The 22,449-nt window shown below is 38.0% G+C and overlaps 2 protein-coding genes and 2 long non-coding RNA genes across 7 annotated transcripts; 1 reads left to right on the top strand and 3 right to left on the bottom strand.

Moving 5' to 3' along the window:
* Positions 1 to 1,506: 1,506 nt before the first annotated feature.
* Positions 1,507 to 5,568, bottom strand: LOC110381682 (dihydrofolate reductase). The gene is made up of 4 exons (XM_064042147.1): positions 5,242 to 5,568; positions 4,382 to 4,553; positions 3,214 to 3,324; positions 1,507 to 2,029 (listed from the first exon to the last, which is right to left on the bottom strand). The coding sequence occupies exons 1-4, from the start codon at positions 5,325 to 5,327 to the stop codon at positions 1,841 to 1,843; spliced, it is 558 nt and encodes a 185-aa protein (XP_063898217.1). The 5' UTR covers positions 5,328 to 5,568; the 3' UTR covers positions 1,507 to 1,840.
* A 530-nt stretch (positions 5,569 to 6,098) lies between these two features.
* On the top strand, positions 6,099 to 10,069 carry LOC126055289 (uncharacterized). Its single transcript, XR_010277902.1, has 2 exons — positions 6,099 to 6,231; positions 6,652 to 10,069. It is a non-coding gene; the product is annotated as an uncharacterized LOC126055289 (long non-coding RNA).
* Positions 10,070 to 12,449: 2,380 nt separating this feature from the next.
* On the bottom strand, positions 12,450 to 13,134 carry LOC135118978 (uncharacterized). The gene is made up of 2 exons (XR_010277900.1): positions 12,946 to 13,134; positions 12,450 to 12,683 (listed from the first exon to the last, which is right to left on the bottom strand). It is a non-coding gene; the product is annotated as an uncharacterized LOC135118978 (long non-coding RNA).
* A 3,873-nt stretch (positions 13,135 to 17,007) lies between these two features.
* Positions 17,008 to 21,559, bottom strand: LOC110381681 (piggyBac transposable element-derived protein 4). Of its 4 annotated transcripts, none has more exons than XM_049843900.2 (8): positions 21,486 to 21,559; positions 20,590 to 20,725; positions 20,390 to 20,467; positions 20,121 to 20,282; positions 19,952 to 20,049; positions 19,805 to 19,874; positions 19,583 to 19,728; positions 17,008 to 19,466 (listed from the first exon to the last, which is right to left on the bottom strand). In XM_049843900.2, the coding sequence occupies exons 2-8, from the start codon at positions 20,721 to 20,723 to the stop codon at positions 17,701 to 17,703; spliced, it is 2,454 nt and encodes an 817-aa protein (XP_049699857.2). In that variant the 5' UTR covers positions 20,724 to 20,725; positions 21,486 to 21,559; the 3' UTR covers positions 17,008 to 17,700. The 4 variants fall into 4 exon arrangements, with proteins under 4 accessions (XP_049699857.2, XP_021197731.3, XP_063898265.1 ...); XM_021342056.3 differs by having other exon boundaries at positions 21,401 to 21,550; XM_064042195.1 differs by lacking the exon at positions 21,486 to 21,559 and adding an exon at positions 20,896 to 20,968.
* Between the last annotated feature and the right edge of the window lie 890 nt (positions 21,560 to 22,449).

The raw sequence follows: 22,449 nt of genomic DNA on the forward strand, positions 1-22,449 counted from the left end.
GTCGGGATTGGATCTCAGTCGAATCTGAATCGTATGTCGCTTAAGTAAAATTAGGAGAATCTGGCCCCGGGCCCTAGAACGAGTAGGAGCGCACTTTAACAGTCTAAAGAATTCAGGATAGAAAAAAAATACAGCAAGTAATTTAGATAATAATTATATTTTTCAAAAATTTGAAGCACATTTACATTCAATACATACATTTTATCACAATATACATGTATTAAGAAAATTATAAATATATTTTACACATCCCTACTAATAGGTTTTATAAATGCGAAAGAGCTGTCTGTCTGTTACGCTTTCACGTCTAAACCACTGAACTGATTTTAATAAAATTTGTTACAGAGATAGATTTGACCTTATGAAAGAACATAGGATAGTTTTTATCCCGGACTTTTGAAGAGTTCTCTTGGAAACGTGATATAACCGAACTCTACGCGGGTGAAGCCGCGGGCGGAGGCTCGTTCATAATAAATACATTACAAAGACTGTATAAAAAATAACGAATATTTTCATAATTTCGGAAAATATCTGTTTCTTATGACTATGATCGTATTGGTATTTAATTTAAAAAGAGGTAGACAATATCGAGACAATGTAATAAAATATTCATAAATATTGCTTAATGCGATCGGAAAAAGGCTTTAAAGATTTTTATAAAAGGGCACGCTCCCAGTCGACATGCTTTTTAGTTTTAGGTTTTTTACGGCAATCGTTTTTACGTATGCTACTTAATTATGTGAGTAAAACTTACAATTGTATAAATGTGGCCTTATACTCTACATAATATACATACATTGACTTACAAAAGGCAACTTTTTAGGCACTAGAATTCAAAAGCTAAGCTACTATAATCATCGGCAAGGATATTGAGCCCTGACCTTCACCTGCACAGAAGTGATTTATTGGTTTATTGCCTTATGTGTACAGTGCGCAAAGCGATCCCCACTCTTCCGCCGAGAGCTCAATATCCGTGCCGATAACTATACATCCACTTACAAGAGTCTTTTCCCAACTATGTTGGGGTCGGTTTCCAGTCTAACCGAAGGCAGCTGCGTACCAGTGTGCCACATTGAGTGATTTATTTTTTGTGTACCAACTTACTTAAATAATGAGAAAATTGTGAAACCACTATCTAAACATATGTGGAGTAAATATAAAATAATATTTTAATAGTGCATATTAAGTGCATATTTTGGCTCTTGTACCATAACAATGTGTTGATTTGCATCTGTGCAATATTCAAGGACGTAATTATGCTAATGATTCTCAACCCAAATCAACAAAAAAATAAATTGGTACGTAATTTTTTTTTCTGAAATCCTTCCAGCCGTATTTACACTTGGCGAGTGTGTTTCTGGCCTTAAAACCACAGTTTAAATATATGTTAAAACCGTGCTGCGCCCTCACACAAACGCAAACACGAAGCATACGCAGCGATCATTCATAAAATTGGGTTACTTCTGAAATACTACGACATTACAATGAGAAAAAAAACAGCGCATATAAGCCAATTCCCGTTTACTGTAATTCCAATCGATTATTTACGTATTTTATGTCTACCTCCTGAAATATTTCACAAATGTAAATCAACACCTTGTATAACAATTAAAGTTTTTAATAGTGCATATTTCAAAACTTAAATACAACGCTAAGCGAAAGAGATAATAACAATTATATATATTTTTGAACACAACTAGTAAATGCAAATTTTACTTAAGCTAACTTTTCATAGAAGAAAGTACATAATTGGTATTCCAAAAACTGTTCCTGTAAGAGAGGTCAGCCTATTCAGCCATTTTTAGCGTATTTTTGGTATTAAGTTCTTTTTTTGCAATTTTTACAATTTCTTATAAACTCTAAAATAATAGCTAATGTTTCCTTCTTCCTGCCTTTCTCCGGGTACTTCTTCTTCATCAACGAGGTGAAACTGCTGCTTATCTATGTTCGGGAAGAAGGTATCACAGTCGAAAGACTTCTGTATTTCTGTCAGGTAAATCTTACCGCAGTTGGGATGTGTCATGGCCGCCTGAAATGTGAAATTGTAAAAGTTAAGCATTTGTAGTTAAAAAAAATATGTAGTAAATTCCTATTCTTACTAATGTAAGACTCTTCAGTTTGGAGTGGTGGAAAGTGTCTCTAGTATACTCGTTGGAGAAAAACCAGTTTACTAATTCAGTTTACAATTTGTATTTATTCTCAAGTTTCACAAATTCGTATTATTATCTAACTCAAACACAAAATTACCACCGTTCGTATAAACTAACTCCAAAAGCCAAAACCCCGACCCGCTAAGTCCCGTCTTTTATTCCCCTTCTTTTGTTTTTCTTTTTTTTAAAGAAACCCGCGTTCCGTCTGACGTCAGTTGTCAGTTGCCAGTTCTCAAAACCTTTTACAATCGAAAGAGTTTTATTTATTTATTTATTTATTTCTAGCCTATAATGTCCCACTGCTGGGCAAAACACTATTAAATTGTAAAACCTTACACTAATAATATTATAAAACCTGGCCAAAATAATCACATTTGTTGTATGGGAGCCCCCCAAAATATGAAATTCTAGTTTACAGTATTGTTGTTATAGGGACAAAATACATCATCTGTGAAAATTTCAGCTCTCTAACTATCACGGTTCATGAAATACAGCCTGGTGGCAGACGGACGAAAGGACGGGCAAAGGAGCGATAACAATAGGGCCAAGTTTTACCCTTTCTGTTCGGAATCCTAAAAATGCGATAGTGTACATATGTGTTTCTGTTTGTTTGTTACTCTTTGATGATAAAAAATCTGAGTTTGAAAAGGAACTTGGCAGTAATCAGAATAAATATATCATTCATTTAATTTCAGAAAAAAGGAAGTGAGTGAAACTCGTCTCACACGGAAAAGGATTGAGCATAAATCACCATTGTTTTTTGCTACTGATTCAAAAGCTAATAACTGATTGATCGGTCAACAACCAAAATTCCTCAGACAAGTATAGTTATCGGCACGGATATTGAGCTCTCGGCGGAAGAGTGGGGATCGCTTTGCGCACTGTACACTTAAGGCAATAAACCAATAAATCGCTTCTGCGCAGGTGAAGGTCAGGGCTCGATATCCTTGCCGATGATTATTTACACATTAGAAACATTTAGCCCCTCCGAGTTTCTAAGCAGCAACCCCCTCAATTTTTCTATATGTCACTAAGCTTAGCACTTTCGATAAAAATATCTTACCCTATAAATAGAAGAGCCTCCAATAACCCAGCTCGACTCGATGTCCTCTCGACTCTCAATGTATTTGACCGCCTCATCTAGCCCTGGAACTACCACCACGCCTTCCGGAACCTGGAATAGATCATTTATAAAAATGCGCATTGTTTATAAGTGGATAGAATGAAATGACAATTATTTGTTTGATGACTAGATTAAATAATTTTGTTTTATATAAGTTGAATTTTCCCTTTATTTTTTACTGAGTGTTTTCCCACGGTTTCACCCGCGTCTGGAGAAACAACTGCTCGCGACGGGATTTGGGAAGAGTGTAGCTTTCCAACATAATATATGAGGATGTCTTTTCTTCTTTCACGAAAAACTACTGGATGGATTTTGTTTGATGAAACTAGGCTTGAAATGATATAACATCACGGCTTATATTTATCCGGGTGCGGGAAGAAGTTCCCTCGGAAACCCAGTGAAATCGCTATAAGAAGCTAGCCCTTACTTTTTACGTATTACGAAAGTGAAACTATATCTGCTTGTCGCACTTTCACGCCTAAACTACTGAACCATATTAAATGACATTTGATACATAGGCTAAGGCCTAATAAAGGAGATAGGCTACTTTCTCTCCGGGTGCGGCAAGTTGCTAAATCGAGACGCGGGTGGAACAGATTGAACTATTTTAAGTATACATTTCATCATTACAAAACTTTATCTAGTTACTACTTATTTAAAAGTCAAAGGGCATAATGATAATATTATGTAAGACACGATTTTAGAATACATATGTATGTATCATAAGATTTGTTATTTCATGTTATTTTAATTAAGGCAATATTTTAATTGAAGCAAAGATAAATTGTTTGACAATTTCACTTTCTATAAATTAAATAACTAAAATTTACTAAGTACAAAACCCTTTGCAGAAGTATAAGTAATACTTCTGCAAAGGGTTTTGCCTGCCCATATTTAAAGTAGCCTATAGCCTTCCTCGATAAATGGCTATATAACACTGAAATTACACACATAACAAGTTATTGGGATGCCCGGATAACTGGGATGAAGGGTCAGAAAGTTGCTCCATTAAAGCACTGGTACTCAGCTGCATCCGGTTAGACTGGAAGCAGACCCCAAAACAGTTGGGTAGCTGCTAGGCAGATGATTCGGTTAGATAGTACTTTACATTTTCCTTCACGCTTTCTACGTTGTGTGTCAGCACGATATTCACTCTGTCCGATAACGGACGGTATTTGTCTGGTATGCAGTCCCAAGTTCTGCGGCCCATGATCACCGCATTCACCTTGGTGGGGTCCAAAACCTTTGTGGTCATGGTTGTGAAGTAAGCCATCTCTTTTCTGTAATTGTAAAGAAAAATGTCTTTGGTATCACTACGGGTAGTCAAAAGTCAGAAAGTCTGACAACCATTATGGAGTCCAAGGAGTTGGAGCTGCACTGTGATGCACATGTGTGCTGCGACATTTTGTGTTATTAGCTAAAAAAATCAAAAACTATGTAACTTTAAAATAAAAAAGATGGTAAAAGTAACACAATAATGGACTGAAATCCAAACTAATATTATAAATGCGAAAGTAACTCTGTCTGTCTTTTCTTCACGCCTAAACTACTGAACCGATTTGTGTGAAATTTGGTACCGACATAGTTTGAAATTTGAGAAAGGACAGGATAGTTTTTATTACAAAAAATAAAAAATAAAATTTATTACGGACATATAGCGCCATCTATTGGTCAAATCAAAAATCTGCTGGTAGTCACTATTCCACGCGAACGAAGTTGCGAGCAAAAGCTAGTTGGTTTATATTTTTAAAAAATATTATGTTATATTCAATTCCAGAAGAATCTGCCTGGTAGGAAATACTAATCTTTATAGCCATATTTTTAATAGATATGCTAAATTCGATTTATCTATAAGGTTCTATGACCCAAGTTAACCTAAGCGTAAGATTAAGTTGCGCTATCCTCATACACATGCAAATTTCGTATTTTTTCGTCTTACAAATAGAAAAATATTATAACTAGACTTACTTCAAACGCCATGGTAAAGCCCCATTGACTCCAATTCCCATATTATCACAAGCAGCAGCGATTAAATGCAATTTTACTTTCGACATGGTGTATGCTGTGGTGTTAACTAGCAGAAAATATATATCTTCACAACAGTAAAAAACAGGTTTTTTCTATAGACAAGACTGTTCGAAAACCTCGAGAGAACGCTAAGTTAATTTATAATTATTTTAAACACCATCAATGTATTGAAACTTGGTTAATTACTAAACAAACAACGAATTAATTTTAATTTCTTCTACAGATTTGCACGCAGCAGAAATTGGCGCGAATTCAAATTAGAAACTGTCAAACTGTCAAAACAAAATTGACAACGTCAGATGGTTTTGGAATAGCATGACTTAGAGCATGAAGTAGTTTCATGTCAAGAGAAAGAGAGGTGAATAGAAACTCGTCTAAAATGTCTACATTTTTGGAATCGAGTGCTGGAACGTCTTTAGTGTTGCTGTGACAAAATTTGAAAAGCTACCAAAAGATATGAAATTACTAAGTTATGAATAATAAATAAAATCATCATAAGATTAATAAAATCCGATAAAGTCCCCCTTGGAATCCATGAAGGATACATTATTTTTTCGTCAATGTTGAATTTCGCTAAACTATAATTATCATATTAAGTATTTATTGCCCAGCTAGCTAGTTAAACACGTATTCGCAATCAATAAATAGTGATGCTATAAAACGTGTTTCTAGAGTCTAGAATCTAGACTAATAAAAATTACTTAAATACGCTCAGATTTCTACCAAAATAGAAAATAAATTATTACCTGTTCCCCTGTAGTTTTATTATTATAAAACTGACAAAAATTCCATGAAAAAAAAACGATTGCAGCAGAAAGATTGTCTCTTGTTAACCGATATTTGGATTTAAACGGTGTTCATTTCATTGAAAAAATACGTGAATTCGGTGAATTTATGTGTTAAAAACGTTTACTTACCACAGCACAGCAAGTAGGTATTTCGTTCCTTGACGATCATTATCGACCATAGGTTTATTTATTTACTTGAGTTTTGAGTCTCGAGCTTTCATGACTTGAGACAATAAATAAAAAAATTGTAAGTTGTTTAATAGTTGTATTCATTTGAAAAAAACTTCAATAAAATTATGAATTTGCTGTTATTTGAACATCTTTAGCAATCGTATCGACTATTAGAAGTAGGGTAGTTAGAAGCCATTAAGTCTGAGAACCAGTCTAACCTAGGAATACTGGGTTGCCCGGGTATCTCGCTGGGTTGAGGAGGTCAGATAGGCAGTGGCTCCTTGTAAAACACTGGTACTCAGCTGCATCCGGTTAACTGGAACTCCGCCCCTAAGACGACCCACTGACCAGAAATCTTTTTATTTACCTACTATTCTTATTTTATTTTCAGTATTCCTGGGGATGTTGCTGTGCAGAAAGTACAATATAAAAATATATTAATTCCATCTAGCAAGATCTTCATGTTACCAAAGTATTCACAAGTTAAGAGAGAACCAGACGTGAAAAGCAGTTGAAAAACGATAAAATAAAGACAGCATTTGGATTTTCGTGGAAGTCTTGTCATGCAAGAGACTGGGCACCAACCCTGTTGGGAAGTCTAGGCAGGTGATGATGGGTTGCATAGCTGACATATTCAACAACATATCTAAAGGGAATAAAACATTCTTGTCTTTGTCATCAGCATGTAGAAAAATACTCCAGCATTACATCAGTACTAAGATATGTAAAGACAGAAATTCTAAATTTAAACCTACTGAAAACTATATTATCAAACTCGATGGTCCGGTATTACCAAAAAGGATGTATTGTGGCTATAATTCTCTTTTTACAGAGCCATATATTGGTCATCGCACAATTTAATGCCATAAGTGTTGCAAGTTCGGTTACATGGAGTCATGAGTCATTTGTAAAGACTCACTAAGTTTAAACCTAAAGAAACTTAATAAAATGATATGACTAAAAGGCTGGCCTATACTTCAGCCAAAGAACGTGCATTGCCATTCAGCGTGGTAATGCAGTCAGCCTTTTGGGCACCATCTAACAGCGATGTGGATGAGTTTTTTGATGTATAGTTTTAATTTTATTATTTTTAAATATGTAGATTTAATTTGTAATTGTAAATATCTATGTTTTTTTAAATATTATATTGTTTCTGTATTCCTAATAACAATACTTTGCTGTTATTATGTGAAATCGATATGCAAGCATCTATGTGGAGTTTCTATGTATATAAAACATTGCTGAAAAGTTCTTCTAAAATACAGACAGATTTGTTTTGCTGGGGAGATTCTTATGGCCCTTTCCTCCCAGCAAAAACGTAGCAAATGGTGAAGGGAAGGTTTTGGGGGCTGTCTTTTGTAAATTTTGACTTTCGAAAAGTGCTGTGTTGCAGTCAATTTTGCGTTTGAGTTCAATAGACAAGTTCTACCAAAAAAGATGTATTGTAGCTATAGACCTCTGTTTACAGAGCCATATATTGCTCATTGCACAATTCAGTACCGTAAGTGTTGTAAGTTTGATCACATGGATGAAGTTGTATGTGCCACAATCAATGTGGTACCGCGGTAAATCAAATCGTTCATATTCTTTGTAAAATAACTATTTGATTTTAAGGTGGACCCGTGGACCATCATTTGTAAATACAGAATCACCGAATTTATTGATACTGTATTAAATTCAATGGTCAGATATGATAAAATTGTATTGTTTATATGTATACTGATTTGGTTATGTGGAGTTTATGTGCAGATTTGAGCTACTTTGTATTATATACTAAGATTTGTCAAGGCAACATTGCTGAATTTAAACCTATCGAAACATCATAACAGTTGATAGTCAGGTATTATCAAAAAGTATTGTATCTCTACCAGGCCTCTGCCGCTCGATAATTAAATATCTAAGCAGGGAAATAAAGGAGACTTGCCGTAGTATGCTAGCTATAATCTGCTTTAAAGAAAGTGAGGAAGTTTTGAACAAATTTCAGCCCCTGCAGAATGGTTTGGTTATGGCTCGAAAGGGGGCTGTGATCCTGCCACTCCCTGTCGACCTACCTAAATTATGTGAAAGGAGATATATCGAACGCTGTTGATCGAATCCGACTGTATTGTCTTTCGTTTCGATATTGTTGGTGGCAATGCCACGTCTTTCGAGGGCCGCTTCCGGTCGCTGTCTCCCCAAAGGCCCTTCTCGGGGCTAATCCAAAGGCCCTTCTCAGGGCTAACCTATGCCCCGAGATGCTTCGGCAACTGAGACCAGCCGCGCGCCATTCGCGGCTAGTCTCATCCGAGGAAGCTACATGGTGTCACGTGTCATCGTGTGAATCGAGCAGCGTATCAACCCGCCAGACAATTAGGAGGGCCTTCCTTAAGCGGGGCTCCGGAGACTCTTCGAAACCTTAAGGGGACATTTAAGAAGGCCCTGAAATGCCGGGCAGCGAGCTTGCTCGGCATTGTGAAGGAGTTGGCGCAGCGCACCACCTCCAAGGCAACTGCAGGCGAAGGTGGATCGTCTGCAGAAAGAGGAATCCGCGCTGCACGCGTTGCGGAGCCCACGACTCGGCCTGAAGGGACGTCGGAAGGTCCAGCGACGGTGCTCCTGCAGGAGAAGCAGCTTCGCCCTCCACTCGCGGCGGATAGGGAGCTTGAAAGGATGCCCATCGCACCGGGGTCCTCAACGGCACCAGCCCTGTCGACGCCTTAGGTGCTAAAGATCACATGCAAGGGAAAGGGCTAGCTAGAAGACTTCTGCGGCTCTGTCTGCCCAGGCGGTCCCTCCCGAAACGGTGAGGGAAGACCCACTGCTGCCCTCCACCACCCCTTCCAACCAGCCTTGGATTAAGGTGGCACCGAGAAATCGGAACGGGAAGAAGTCGGCTCCTGAGCTCCCTGCAGCCAAGCCTGCAGCTTTAGAGCAAGCTTTAGAGGACAAGAGGAGGAAGCTCGCTTCTCCTCCAAGAACCGCAGCCGTGGTAGTCACGTTGACCCCAGAGGCAGCGGAACGAGGGGAGATGTATAAGTCCGCCCTGCGGCGGGCTCGTTCAAACCTTGCGCTGCGGAACTTGGGCCTGGCAGAGTCATGTGCCGGAAGACCTAAACGTAGGCTCGTATTTTCGAGTTCTCGGGGGACCAAGGCGGCACCTAGGCGGACCTCTTCGCGACGAAGCTCCGAGAGGCTATCGCGGACACGGACAAGGTTGTGAGGCCCGTCAAGTGTGTGACTCTAGAGGTGACCGACCTCGACGACTCGGTTACGCAAGAAGAGGTGGTGGCAGCGGTTGCGCCGGCGGGGCGCTGCGCCGTTGCATCTGTCAAAGGCCGAGCCATCAGACCATTTAAGGACACTTTGCTGGCAGAAACTAGAAAAGAAATACCCAAAATTTTCAGTTGTCTTTGGCAGTGGTACAGACATCGGGCCTGTGATTTTTAGTTCGGCAATTTACCCGATGATTCGGTAACTAAATTCTGAATTTAACGTTTGGTATCTCGACAGTGGGACTCGCAACAGAGACCGTACAAAATTATTTAATTTTTGTAAAAGATAAATTCTATAGCATTGTTCTCGATCTCGACTTTTCTAAATACGAACTTTCATATCCGACAATAGCCCCTGACATCAAACATATAGACTAAAGTTCTTTTTGGTTCCTTGAATCACCAATAATAACCTACACGGAGATTCATTTTCGGAGAAGAACATTCAAAATTTTAATAATGTTTCGGAAAGGCTATACAAAATTAATATGCATTCAGCCACCACTTGTACCATGTAGATGCACCCTTGTTTCAATAAAGTTGTATTTCTTATATAAATTTTTTGTTTCTTTTACTCGAGTGTGCGAAATTGTTACCACGAGATGCGAGTGAAACTGCTGGTGGAAGCTATAGTCTGTTTTTTAATCTCGTAGACTAAATTGACACTTGCAAAATGTCAAACTTTCTAATAATTTTGCTAGCTCTGTGGTGCAGTGTTGTACTTACGATACCGGTTCGTTGAATCGTAACTTTTTATCTATAATTGACGAATTTAATATTCATTCAAAGTTTTATATTTAAAATTCACGTACGTACACATGGCTGTACGACGTGCTACAAACTGCCAGGGATATCTGACCACGCAAAGCCATGCGTAATCATCAAGGATAAGCCCATTATTTCAGGATGACTTATTGTAAAAAGTTACGATTCAACGAACCGGTATCGTAAGTACAACACTGCACCACAGAGCTAGCAAAATTATTAGAAAGTTTGACATTTTGCAAGTGTCAATTTAGTCTACGAGATTAAAAAACAGACTATAGTTTCACATAACACAAATGTAATCATTGGCGTCATTTGGCAATAGATAGCTATAATAATCAAAATGCTATGTTCAAATCTTTTCAGGCTTCCACCAATTGGTTTTCTGGTATCTAATAAGGCTTCTGTGCCAAGAAGGAAAAGTTTCTAATTATGTATGTATGTTTGCGTGTTCAGTTACAAGACTGAAAGTTCAGTAGGTATCATCTACCTACCATGCTCCAAGTTAGGGATAGAATAGGGCCTAATAATTATTAATATGATTTCCCTAGCCGCTATTCAAATCATAGCAATAATGGTGTCCAAAACCGATTTCAGCCACAACGGCTGTTTCTTATATAAGAGGATCAGCCAGCTGCGCGATCAGGACATTTAGGCCGCTGCCTCGAATTTTGCGGGCAGCGGGCAGCGGCGGCGGCGCGGGAGCGGCAGGATCTTACGCGTATAATCAAATGGACCGGCCCTCGAATACAGCGGCGCGGGGAGCGGGCAACGAGCGGTGAGCTCCAGTCAAACGGTGACCGCCCGCGCCGCCGCCGCTGCCCGCAAAATTCGAGGCAGCGGCCTTATAGTGCAGTAGCGGCGTAAGGGGGGGGTGGAGGGGGCGGTCCGCCCCGGGTGCCACGTCTCGGGGGGTGCCATCTCGGTCGGCACATATCTGCATGACCAGGATGATGCGGGCAGAAGGGACTTGCCACTAAGGATGACATTCTAATCTGCGAAGCCTAGGTTCACTACCATTTACTGCGCGAAATTTTAAACAAAACTACAACAGTACCTACTACTGTCCGACTAGTCCGACTGTCACCCCTCTCTTGTATTTTTGCTTTTACCTGATTACTTACATTAATTTCTCAAAGTTAGAAAAAAAATCCGCTCGCTTCGCTCGCGGTGTTTTATTCATTTCTAATGTCCTCTGCGCTTACATTTTGAGTCCTCGATCTAACAAAAAGTTAAAGCACCGAAGTAGCAAAAACAACTGACGCTCGCTTCGATCCCGGTTTCTTTTTATATGTGCTTAATTCCGAGTTCAATTTCAGAGTCCCCAAACCAACAATTAGAAAATTCACTTTACGGTGGATATTTCTAAGCAGTTAAGGCGCTATTTGTAAGCGGTGGAGGACTTTTGTGTCCCAAAACTCAAAAAATTTCGCGCTCGCTGCGCTCGCAGCATTGTTCCCTCTACAGTGCTTTTTTTTCAAACTTGTTTGAGTACTTATGTGTTCGAAAGCTGAGAAATTTCGCGCTCGCTACGCTCGCGGCTTCTTCATTTACAGTATTTTTTTTCAGTCATGTTTACCTAGGTACTGTTGTGGTGAAAAACTCAAAAATTTCGCGCTCGCTGCGCTCGCGGCTTCTTCATTTTACGGTGTTTTTTTTTTCAAACTTGTTTGGGTACTGTTGTGTTCCAAAACTCAAAAATTTCGGTTCGCTACTCTAGCGCTTTATAACTTTGCAGTAATCTGTCTCCGGTTTCTTAATGGTAAACCTAACGAAAAGCACCGTGAGTGATTTCTATACGATTTTTTTACTACGTGATTATATTTTTTCGTATTTTGGGGTTGCTCAAATAGGTAGTCCGCCCCGGGTGCCACTCGATGCTACGCCGCCACTGTTATAGTGCACAAGCATTTGCGCAGACACAGGTGCACTCACTAGGGTAGACTGGGTACAGTTGTGCCAATTTTCGTTTGATCACCAATAATTTTGTTATTTGACTAATTAGCTCGTAGGAAAGGAACTTGTATAGCAATTTGGACATTTGTGTACGTAAAAACACTAATATATTGTTCTTTAATACAATGTATTACTCATAAGATCAATTAAAAAAAAAGTGGGAAAGTGTCACAACCGGCCACATACCAAGGGCGGTTGTGACATGCATAAACATATATCAAAATGGTCTATAATATCTTTTATTGTAGAAATGTTTAACATTATAAGCTGACAAACATAGTTTTAACAATCAACAAAACAACATTTGCTCTGTTAAAACTTGTAGCTGTAGAAAGGCTTGTAGCTTGAGCTACACGTACGAAATCCCTTGTTTCACTTCTTCATCGGCATCTTTATATTTTTTGATATCAAACTGCGCTCTTTCGGTCTTCCACAAACGTATTCTGGACATCTAAAAGCAATAAATAATAATATGAGATTTATTATATGTATAGATATTCGTCACAACCGTACCCAAAAAAATTGTCACAACCGTACCCAACGCATCATTTTGAAAACAAAAAATCGCCATGATTTTGCCAAATACTTTACGTAAAAAGAAATCACTTGTAATTAAATATTAATGTTCAACTTTTAAAGAAAAAAATAACAAGATAATCTATCCGTATAAAAATAGCAGTAATTAGGAAAAGAAATCGAACAAAAATACTTACTTTTGATTGCTGAAAAGCAATGTGGGCTCCTGCTTACGTCAACGTCGTCCGCCGGCTAACGCAATATTGGGAAACGTTTTTAGGCTTGTAAGCCACGTCTTTCTCCCTCACACCCTCCCCCGTATTACGTATAGTTTCGTTACAATTGCGACTGTCACTACCGTACCCTGGCACAACCGTACCCAGTTTACCCTATTCCTTCACTCCCATATCCCAATGGGACGGCAAACTCCGGTGCACGGATGTATCAATCACCAACTTCCATACTTCGGGCTGCTTTGTGAGTTTCCAAAACCCGCAAAGCTGTTTCGGCCCTTCCCGGGATTCGAACCCGAGACCTCGTGCATAGCAGTCGCAGGTTAGTTACAAATAGGGCTGCCATCCGTCCGGGTTTCCCCGGATTTGTCCTCGTTTGGAGGCCGTCCGGGGGATGTCCGGGCGGGGTTTCAAGAAGTGTCCGGGGAAAACCCGGACATTTTTCTTACGAGTTGAATTACAATCGACACACAGACTGCAGAAGTCGAAGTGTCTCAAAACTCAAAAATTTCGCGCTCGCTTCGCTCGCGGCTTCCTTTCTTGACACTGTCTCTTTTTACGTTTAGCTACTTTACTTGACGACCAAATTAATGTATTATTTTTGCCAAAATAAGTCACTGTGATTGCCATAAAATGTAGGCTTATTATCAAATAGAGTATTATGATGCCATATTAAGTTATGTGTCCGGCTTGCAATGCATGCGTGAGTGTCAGTATGACTAGTGACAGGGGAAAATGGAAGAAAATGACATATTGCGCCGACCCCAAGTAAAATTGGGAACAGGGCAGGAGAAAGAAGAAGAAGAATGTGTTTCTCAATACACTCCCTCGAAAACACTCTTATCGCACTGTTTAGAGGCATGCAATAGATAATTTTCCACCCTAGTGCAGGAAAAGGGTCCCAATAATGTTATTACATTTATTGTATCAGGCCGAACTTATTTTTTTGGAGTCAGTTTACTTAAACAGGATAGCAAGATGTAAAAACTTTGATTATCATTTTATATTAAAACGCTGGTATAATTTTGATGATCATTCACTACTTTTGGTGATCATTTACTACTTTTGGGATAACAATGATTTATTTGGACTCATTTTGCTTAAATAGGATAGCAGAATGTAAAAACTTTGGTTATCATTTTACTTTAAAATGGTGGTTTAATTTTGGTGATCATTTACTATTTTTGGCTTGCGCATGATTTATTTTGGAGTAATTTCACTTAAATGGGATAGCAAAGTGTTAAAACTTTGGTTATCATTTTACATTAAAATGCGAGTTTCATTTTGGTGATCATTTACTATTTTTGTCTGCTATTTGTTACTATTTCTGGTGATCAGTTAAACATAAGCCATCTTTTAATACTAGGTACCTACTACTTGAGCTAGATATTGGCCCTGACGTTACATGTAAGGAAGCACCTCATTGAATTTAAGTATATAATAGTAGTAATAGTAATATTAAAAACTAGGTCTGGTTTTGTTAAAAAAAAATTCTAACTCGTCCGGGGTAAAAATGCGATTTACGCCAAATGTCCGGGTTTTTTTAATATTTGTCCGGGTTTCGCGAAATTCGAAATGGCAGCCCTAGTTACAAATGATCAGTTGATTATCCGTTACCGACCACATGTCTTGCACGATGTTGCAAATTACGTCATTATCTTAATTAGATAATTATAATGATTATAATTATTGATAAACCGTGCCCTTAGAGGTGAGAAATCTAGTTGATATTTTAATAATAGGCCTGCCTGAGGTACTTACCTAACTATTTCACGCACTCGTATAAATCTTCTATCTTGCATCCTATCCAACCCTAATACCTCTATGGATATTTAGACTGCACTCATTTTACTGTGGCGATGGATAGGCACGAGTAGACCAATGGGACATCACAAGCATAAGTACCTAGATGTAGGTATTGTCTTACGACAGCGGGAGAGCAAAACTGGTGTGTGTTAATGTACCTAGACGCTCATTGTCTTTATAAGACTAAGTATATAGACCACTACAGAGCGCGAGTTTACGCATAGGTACAAAGACAATATGCATGTACCTACATTTACACACAAGCTGACCAGCTTTCGTGACAAAAGATTACATTATAATCGTCCGAGCCTCTTCCCAACTATGTTGGGGTCGGCTTCCAGTCTAACAGGATTCGTCTGAGTAGCAGTGCTTTACAAGGAACGACTGCCCTATCTGACCTTCTCAACCCAGTTACCCGGGCAACCTGAGACCCGAGACAAAATATCTATATGCCATATAATATGACCTCCGTTTCACCCTAACACCTTACTAGAGTGATAATCATTAGCCAATGATGTGAGTCATTAATTACAATTTAGTAAACATTGTGTAAATAATAATTATGTTATTGTTTACATACGGTAGCAATGAATCCGGGTTACAATACTATCTACCTCATACGCAGGTCCCACATTGTCTACTATACCTAGTTAATCATATTTATCCAATGATTTAACAACCTAATTTTTGTTTGCATATTAGTTTTGTGCCTGTATTAAATATTTTTTAAATTCAGAAATTAGTGCGTACAAACAAACAAAAGAGTTTTACAAAACAAAAAGTTGAGTTACAAAAACCATTTCACGCAAAAACCATTAAAGAGACTTTGATAAAACATAGCTGAAGCACACAAATAAATAGCATGCACGACAGAATTACTACAAGTAGGTACCTAATTAGTTCAGCTATTATAAATCTCAGGTTCAAAAAGAATTTCCTTCAAAGCAAGGATGAAAACGCGGGCCAAAACTAGTCTAACACAATTTTACCTACGTGGAACTCTACCTAGTCATTAGCGACAAAATTTCTAGAATCGCTTCAGCACACTTTACCGCGTAAATAAACTGATTAAATATGAATGTAGACAGTCTAGGATTACTACGTGGAAATCGCAAGCAATTAGCTAGAAAGGTGTTCAAATATGTATGAATGAAATAGCAGTTTGTCGTACGATTTTGCGATTTGCGACTCGTGAATGCGATAGATTTAAGCGATGTTTTAGCCGTTTGATCGGTTTCGCTGATTTCATACCGCACCGAGCGCTACCTGTTCGATAAAAATGGCTATAGGTAGTTGAAAAAAACATTATTTGAACTTCAAAAAAGATTATTTTTAAAAGCTAAGCGGTAACATATACATTTTATGACTTTAAATGGTGGAAGGGTTCTATCTACCTACATGGGAAAAAATAAAAAAAAAAACATACTTCATAGTAAAAAAATATTTATTTACAGGCGTATGACTAGGACGAAACATTTGTTGATGGTGAATAATTTTTCACCAAATAAGAATAAGAATCATTTATTTGTAAAATGTAGGTATACAAATTAGCTGGAAATAATATTATACAACAGTCCCGATACATTTTGCCTTACGGCGTGCAAATTTGTTTCCTTAGTAGGTACAATTCTAAACATACAAAATTGCTCAAACAATACAAAGAAAATAAATAATTAAAACCATTCTTTCCATAATCAAACAAAAAATAAAATTACAACAAATACCTACTTAAGTGTCAAAAAAAAAGAAAATTAAACTATAGGTACATATTTCAACAAATAAAACCAATTAAATCCTATACGAATGTCAACAAGATTATACATATTAAGAATTCTATTACTATAAACAAAAAAAAATATATTTAAGTATTGCAAAATTTAAACATTATAATATATTATTACAATAAATCTTTGTCACAAAAAAATCTTTAATTGAGTAGTAACACTTATCCAGGAGTAGTTTTGTCAACTTTTTTTTAAATACTGAGGTAGGTAAATCTTTTAAATACAAAGGTAGTTTATTATATACAAGAGGACCCATGGTTAAAATATTATTTTTAAGTAAAGACGTTTGGTAACCACCTGTGTACAGTTGTTTTTTATATTGATTGAGAATTGTAGTGATTTAAAAATAGGTTGACAACTTTCTTTTCTTTTAAAATTAAAATATTGTTACAATCTGAAAGCTGTGTAAATATAATGTGTAAATATATAAAAATAAATGTGTAAATATAATGTCGATAAGTTTATCGAATACAGAAAAATATGGAATTGATTGAAGAAATTCCTACTGACGTAAAAACGCACTTAATATTTCTGGCGTTTTTCTGTTTAGTGAAGTTTGAGTAAAAAAAGTAGGAGATACGTAACTATTTTCTACAACAAATACCCTTTCCAATGATGTATCACACTTGTTATTCAATAGCTATCGAAAAAAAATACAAGTAAAGAAATATCACAAATCGGGAGAATGGACAAAAGAAGTGTGCCATAAAGCCGGGGTTACATGAAGTGCACATTCGGGTTTAAAATAATTATTTTTATTCACACAAAATAAAAATAGAAAAAAATATATATACTCTGGATCCAAATCCCTGTATCAATGTAAGAAAAAAATGTTATGATTTATATTACCCGACTGCCAAGCCAAAAAAGGAGGGTAATGTTTTTCGAATGATGTAAGTAATATTCGTTGCCACCGTCTATAGGCGAAACGAATGGACCGATTTGTATAAATTAAATGTTGTTAGGTTTGTCTTAGTAGCCTGAATGTCATTGAAACAATTAATTTTAAAAAAATGGCGGAATCCAGGTGCCACACGACGCGTTAAAAAAAAACTCCAGAACCTATCGAGTTTGGTATAAAGGGTTTTAAATGTCAATTTCAAAAATATGATTATCTATCGGCAGTCGGTTAAGTAAAATTGGTTGATTTAAAGATTATTCTTTGACTACTACTGGACTTTACCAGTCCCCGAGAAATGTGATAGTCTTTAAAGCAATTGATTATGCAGAGGTTCACGTTGCAAGATTCGCACTTATAAGCTGTGCAAGCATCTACTTTTTTTAATGCGCACCACTTGCAACGTGACTTCCTCACATTTGTCTTAGCAGGGAAGTGGCTGGTTATTGGGAGCGGTCGTTCTATTTTTGGCGGGCGAAATCTCTGTATGATTTCATCCGCCAACAACACCCGAAATTGCCGCTGTGCCATTTTGACTGTCCCTGATTTTGAGAACATGACAAAGGCGTTGTGGATGGACACGTTGAGAAGCCGGCGGAAAAGCTTCTTGTACCAAATTAAATTACGAACCCTTTCTATGGGAAACGCCTGCAAAAGTTGATCCTTTTTGTCGACGCCTCCCATTGCCAGGTTGTAATCTAATACTACTTTCGGTTTATACCGATAGTAGCCGTACTTCTCTTTTCCGCCGACCTCTACCTTGTGGTATGTTGATATTAGTGATACCACATTCGTGTCTTTCCACACCGTAATTGTCATGTCCCGTGTCTGGCTAAATGCCACTTCACCAGTCCGCATGTTTGCCTTATTTTTGTAGCGCAAACTGTCAGGCACAAACTCCCGGTTCAGACGCAGAGTGCCCATAACGTCCGTTTTCTGGGCCTTGAGCGTGCGTGCCAGTAAAGGACTGTTATAAAAGTTGTCCATTACTAGAGTATGACCTCTATTAAGTAATGGACGAACTAACTTTAAAACAGTCCTTGACGTCGCACCCTCAGGCTCAGCCTCGTTCTCGTCATTATGGCGTTCCTTCTTCCCAGTATATACTATCATCTGCCAGAGATATCCCGTCTTGGACTCACAAAGTTCATAACTCTTTATACCTATCTGAGCAGCTTTCGTTGCTATGAGCTGAGCAAAAGAGAGTCTGCCTTTCCACAGCATCAGCGACTCGTCTATAGCAATTTCCTGCTCAGGTAGGTATAAAGAGCTAAATTTTGTGTTGAGGTGGTCAATTACTGGTTGAATCTTCATGAGCTTCGTCGGGATACCTCTGCCACACAAAATATTGTCTACAAAGTGTAGACATCGCTTTATGAGCGAAAAACGATGGTACGCCATAATATCGGCGAATTTGCCCAATTTTAAATAAGGCAAACAGGGGAACCAGTATTCCTTCTCCACAGGGAGTGGGATGATGCTTTGCAGCATAATGACACCAATAAACGTCCACAACTCTTGTGGCGTTATTGGTGTCCATTTTCTCATACGAGAGAATTGTTTAATGGGCGAGGAGACCAGATTCGCTGCATATTTGTTGGTCTCATCGACGATGAGGTTGATTATGTCTCCGTCCCAAATTTTCGAAAAAACTTGGAACGGAGACATACCCTCAATGGGGAAAGTTGGCCCCGCTGGTCCCGTAAAATTTTCTCGCACCCCAACAAAAACTTGGGGATCGTGAGACCAATCAAATATCAGCAAATCCTCCTGACTCGACTCTTGTAGAGCACAATCATCCTGCCTGTCGATGGATCCTAAGACCTCGCGGAGCTCGCTGGACAAGTCTTCCACGGCGAATTCTCCAGCGTGCCTCCTGGAAGATCGAAAACCATCCAGGCAATCCTCCTCCTCAACATCACTGCCAGGATTCAGAACCGCAGAGTGTTCGCACTGCAGAATTTCTTCCTCCGGGTCTTCTTCGTAAATCGAAAGTTCTAAAACCAAATAATTATTTAACTATCAGCTGCTTTGAGCCCCCTAGTTCACGACGCAGCTAGATTATCATCACAAACAACATTGTTATTACAACAGAAAAAAACATAAAATATACCTGCTCTTGTGAAAGACGTCGATGGCCCGGGCGGGAACCCAACCATCTCAATGTTGGCATCGACCAAAATATTGTGCTCGTCCACCTCTTGACCTTCACCTAGGATAATTAACCCCTTGGACGGGGTACAAACTAACTGATTTTCCCTGTGAAACATCATATATATTAATTCAAATTCTTTTGAATGTTTCGAGTAAGTCGGGAGATTAAGTTCGAACTTACTTCGAGGGTGGCGGTGTGGTGGCTTCTTCTTTTACGAGCTCAAACCTCGAAGGCTCACTTTCGTCCAACGCTGGATAAAAAGGATTAAAATATATTAGGTTGGATCAGTCAATAAAGGGTACGATATCCGGCAGACAATTTACACACCTGACTTCTGCAATTCCCATTTTTGAGGAATACGCGGGGGCGGCACTTCTGGGGTGCCCGGCACCAAAGGACACGACACTCGGACCGGCGACACTTTTCTGGAAATATAATATAATTAAAACATTTGTGACTGTGTTAAGCATATTATTTTCCTAAATATTTTTCTTACCTTCGATTTTTGCTAGGAGGAGCATCAGGCATTAAAAACTGACTGACCTCCTTCCTGTCACGTAGTTCTTGAAGCCGTGCCCTTTGCTCATCTGGTAACTGGGCCATGTTTTTCTTGTCCAGAGCCCGCATTTTTATTTTTTTTCTTTCTTCTACCATTGACCTAGAAGAAGTTATCGGTCGTGTTGGTCCAACAGAAATTTAATGAAAAGAAAGTACTTCTAACATTTCTCTAGAGTAAAAAATAATAAAGAAAAATAAATAACTTACGTCGTTGGTTGCGATGGTCCTGCAACAGCAAAGGACGCAGACGAGACGCTGACTGCATCCTCTACCACTGGCTGTCCCCTTAAAAGTTAAGTAACATTTTGGATATGGCTCTAAAATAACCTAGCAAAGCAAGAAAATATCCGTAACCAAATAAATATTTTTTTTTTTTTTTATAAAAAAAGTACGAAAAAACCACAAACATAGCAAAATGAAGCGATCGGGCAACGCCGCGCCCACGTCCACGCCCACGCCCGCGGTTTCTTACTGGACCACCACCACCACGGTTTCTCAGTCGACCACCACCACGACTGCCGTTATTTTTAGTTGCTTCCATTTCTAAAATTGTTAAAAGCAAAGCTCGAAAACTCAATAAAATAAACAAAACAATATTAAATAATTAAAAATATATATATATCTTTATTTCAGTCCATGAAATAATAAATTGTTTGTGGTTATTTACCTATGCTTACTAGAATAAATTAATTCACCAAACTTAATTTACAAACCTATTGCCAGTTTCACCCAGTGCCTTTGGATGAGGCAGTCCGGTACCCCGGCAATCATTTTTAATATTACGGTAAAAAAACTCAAATTAACATTCAATGATAATTCATTCAATACCTTTTAAAAGATAGTACAAAATATGAAAAAACAAATGCGAAATAAATATATAAGTATAAAAATTATTTCATTTCATAAATTTCGACCGATACAAAATTCCCTGTGTATACCAAGCTTTATCTATTTTAGTAGGTGGGCGGCCATGTTGTTTGTTTACATTTTTTGTTTAGAGGACCCGCTTGAAATAAAAAATGTAATCTTAACTTAAATTTAGCACCTTTTGTATACTTTTTGGCTGAAAACTATTATCGAGTAAACATTTAACGCGATAGTTATTATTTTTCACACAGAACTAGTCTCCCAATTTGATAAATTACGATAACATTCTGACAAGATTCTAGCAATGTTACAAGTACACTGAAAACCACACAGAAATAGAATTATACTTACCCTCAGGTTAAAACTCGGTTGCACACACAAATACTATATTCTAATTGTGTAATAACACCGTAGGTAATTAATACAATATACTTACAAACAACCGAAATAATAATTACTATAGGATAATCTTCCACCTGCGACTTTGACAGTTGACTGACATTATTTTTTCAATCCGAATGAACCATTGGAACTATTGTCGGATTTTTAGCATGAAGAAAATGTATTAAGAATCGTGTAGGAAAGAGATAAGGTATTAAAACACCGTGTAACTTTTAACAATTTATTTGAAAAGTTACTTATTTGATTACACAGATATTTACAATACATATTTACAATAAAAATCAAAAACTATCCTAGTAAAACAAACAACTAATCTTTGCAACAGTGAAGGTTTGGAGCTGACCTGATGATGGAGACCAGAGAAGGTCGAGGGAACTCGACAACTGAATATGTAAAATACCTCGTATTTGGGCTTAAAATATTTGTATTGATGAGAACTTTGTACTTATACGGATAGTGACAGCTATTTGTATCACTGAAAAGCTGTAAATAAACAACTTTCCGTGTAACAGAAAGAAACAAATATATTATGATGTCGTGTCGCACTGGAACGAAAAAAAGGGACAAAAGTCCCTTGGTGCGCTCAACTGTCAAAACGAAAAAGGGACTTATGTCACTTCGTTGCTTTGTGAGCGGCCTGCTGGGGCCCGATTCTCCTAATTTTAGTTAAGCAACGTACGATTCACTTTCGACTGCGATCCGATCCCGACTCGATTACGATTGAAGTTCAATAATGAATCATTTTGTCTGCATATGATTTACGATTGCAATATGATTGAAGAGCAAACTACCGTTATAGACCAAAATCACCAAAATAGCAGACCAATCGCAAACCAATCGAATGTCGTTGGAATACGATTGGTCTTACATCAACTGGATATACAAGTTGGTGAGTGCAGCGTGGTATATTTTTAACCGACTTCCCAAAAAGGAGGAGGTTCTCAATTCGGCCGGTATGTTTTTTTTTTCTATGTATGTACATCGATTACGCCGAGGTT

This window comes from Helicoverpa armigera, chromosome 27, assembly GCF_030705265.1.
Source record: "Helicoverpa armigera isolate CAAS_96S chromosome 27, ASM3070526v1, whole genome shotgun sequence".
NCBI classification, from domain to species: Eukaryota; Metazoa; Arthropoda; class Insecta; order Lepidoptera; family Noctuidae; genus Helicoverpa; species Helicoverpa armigera.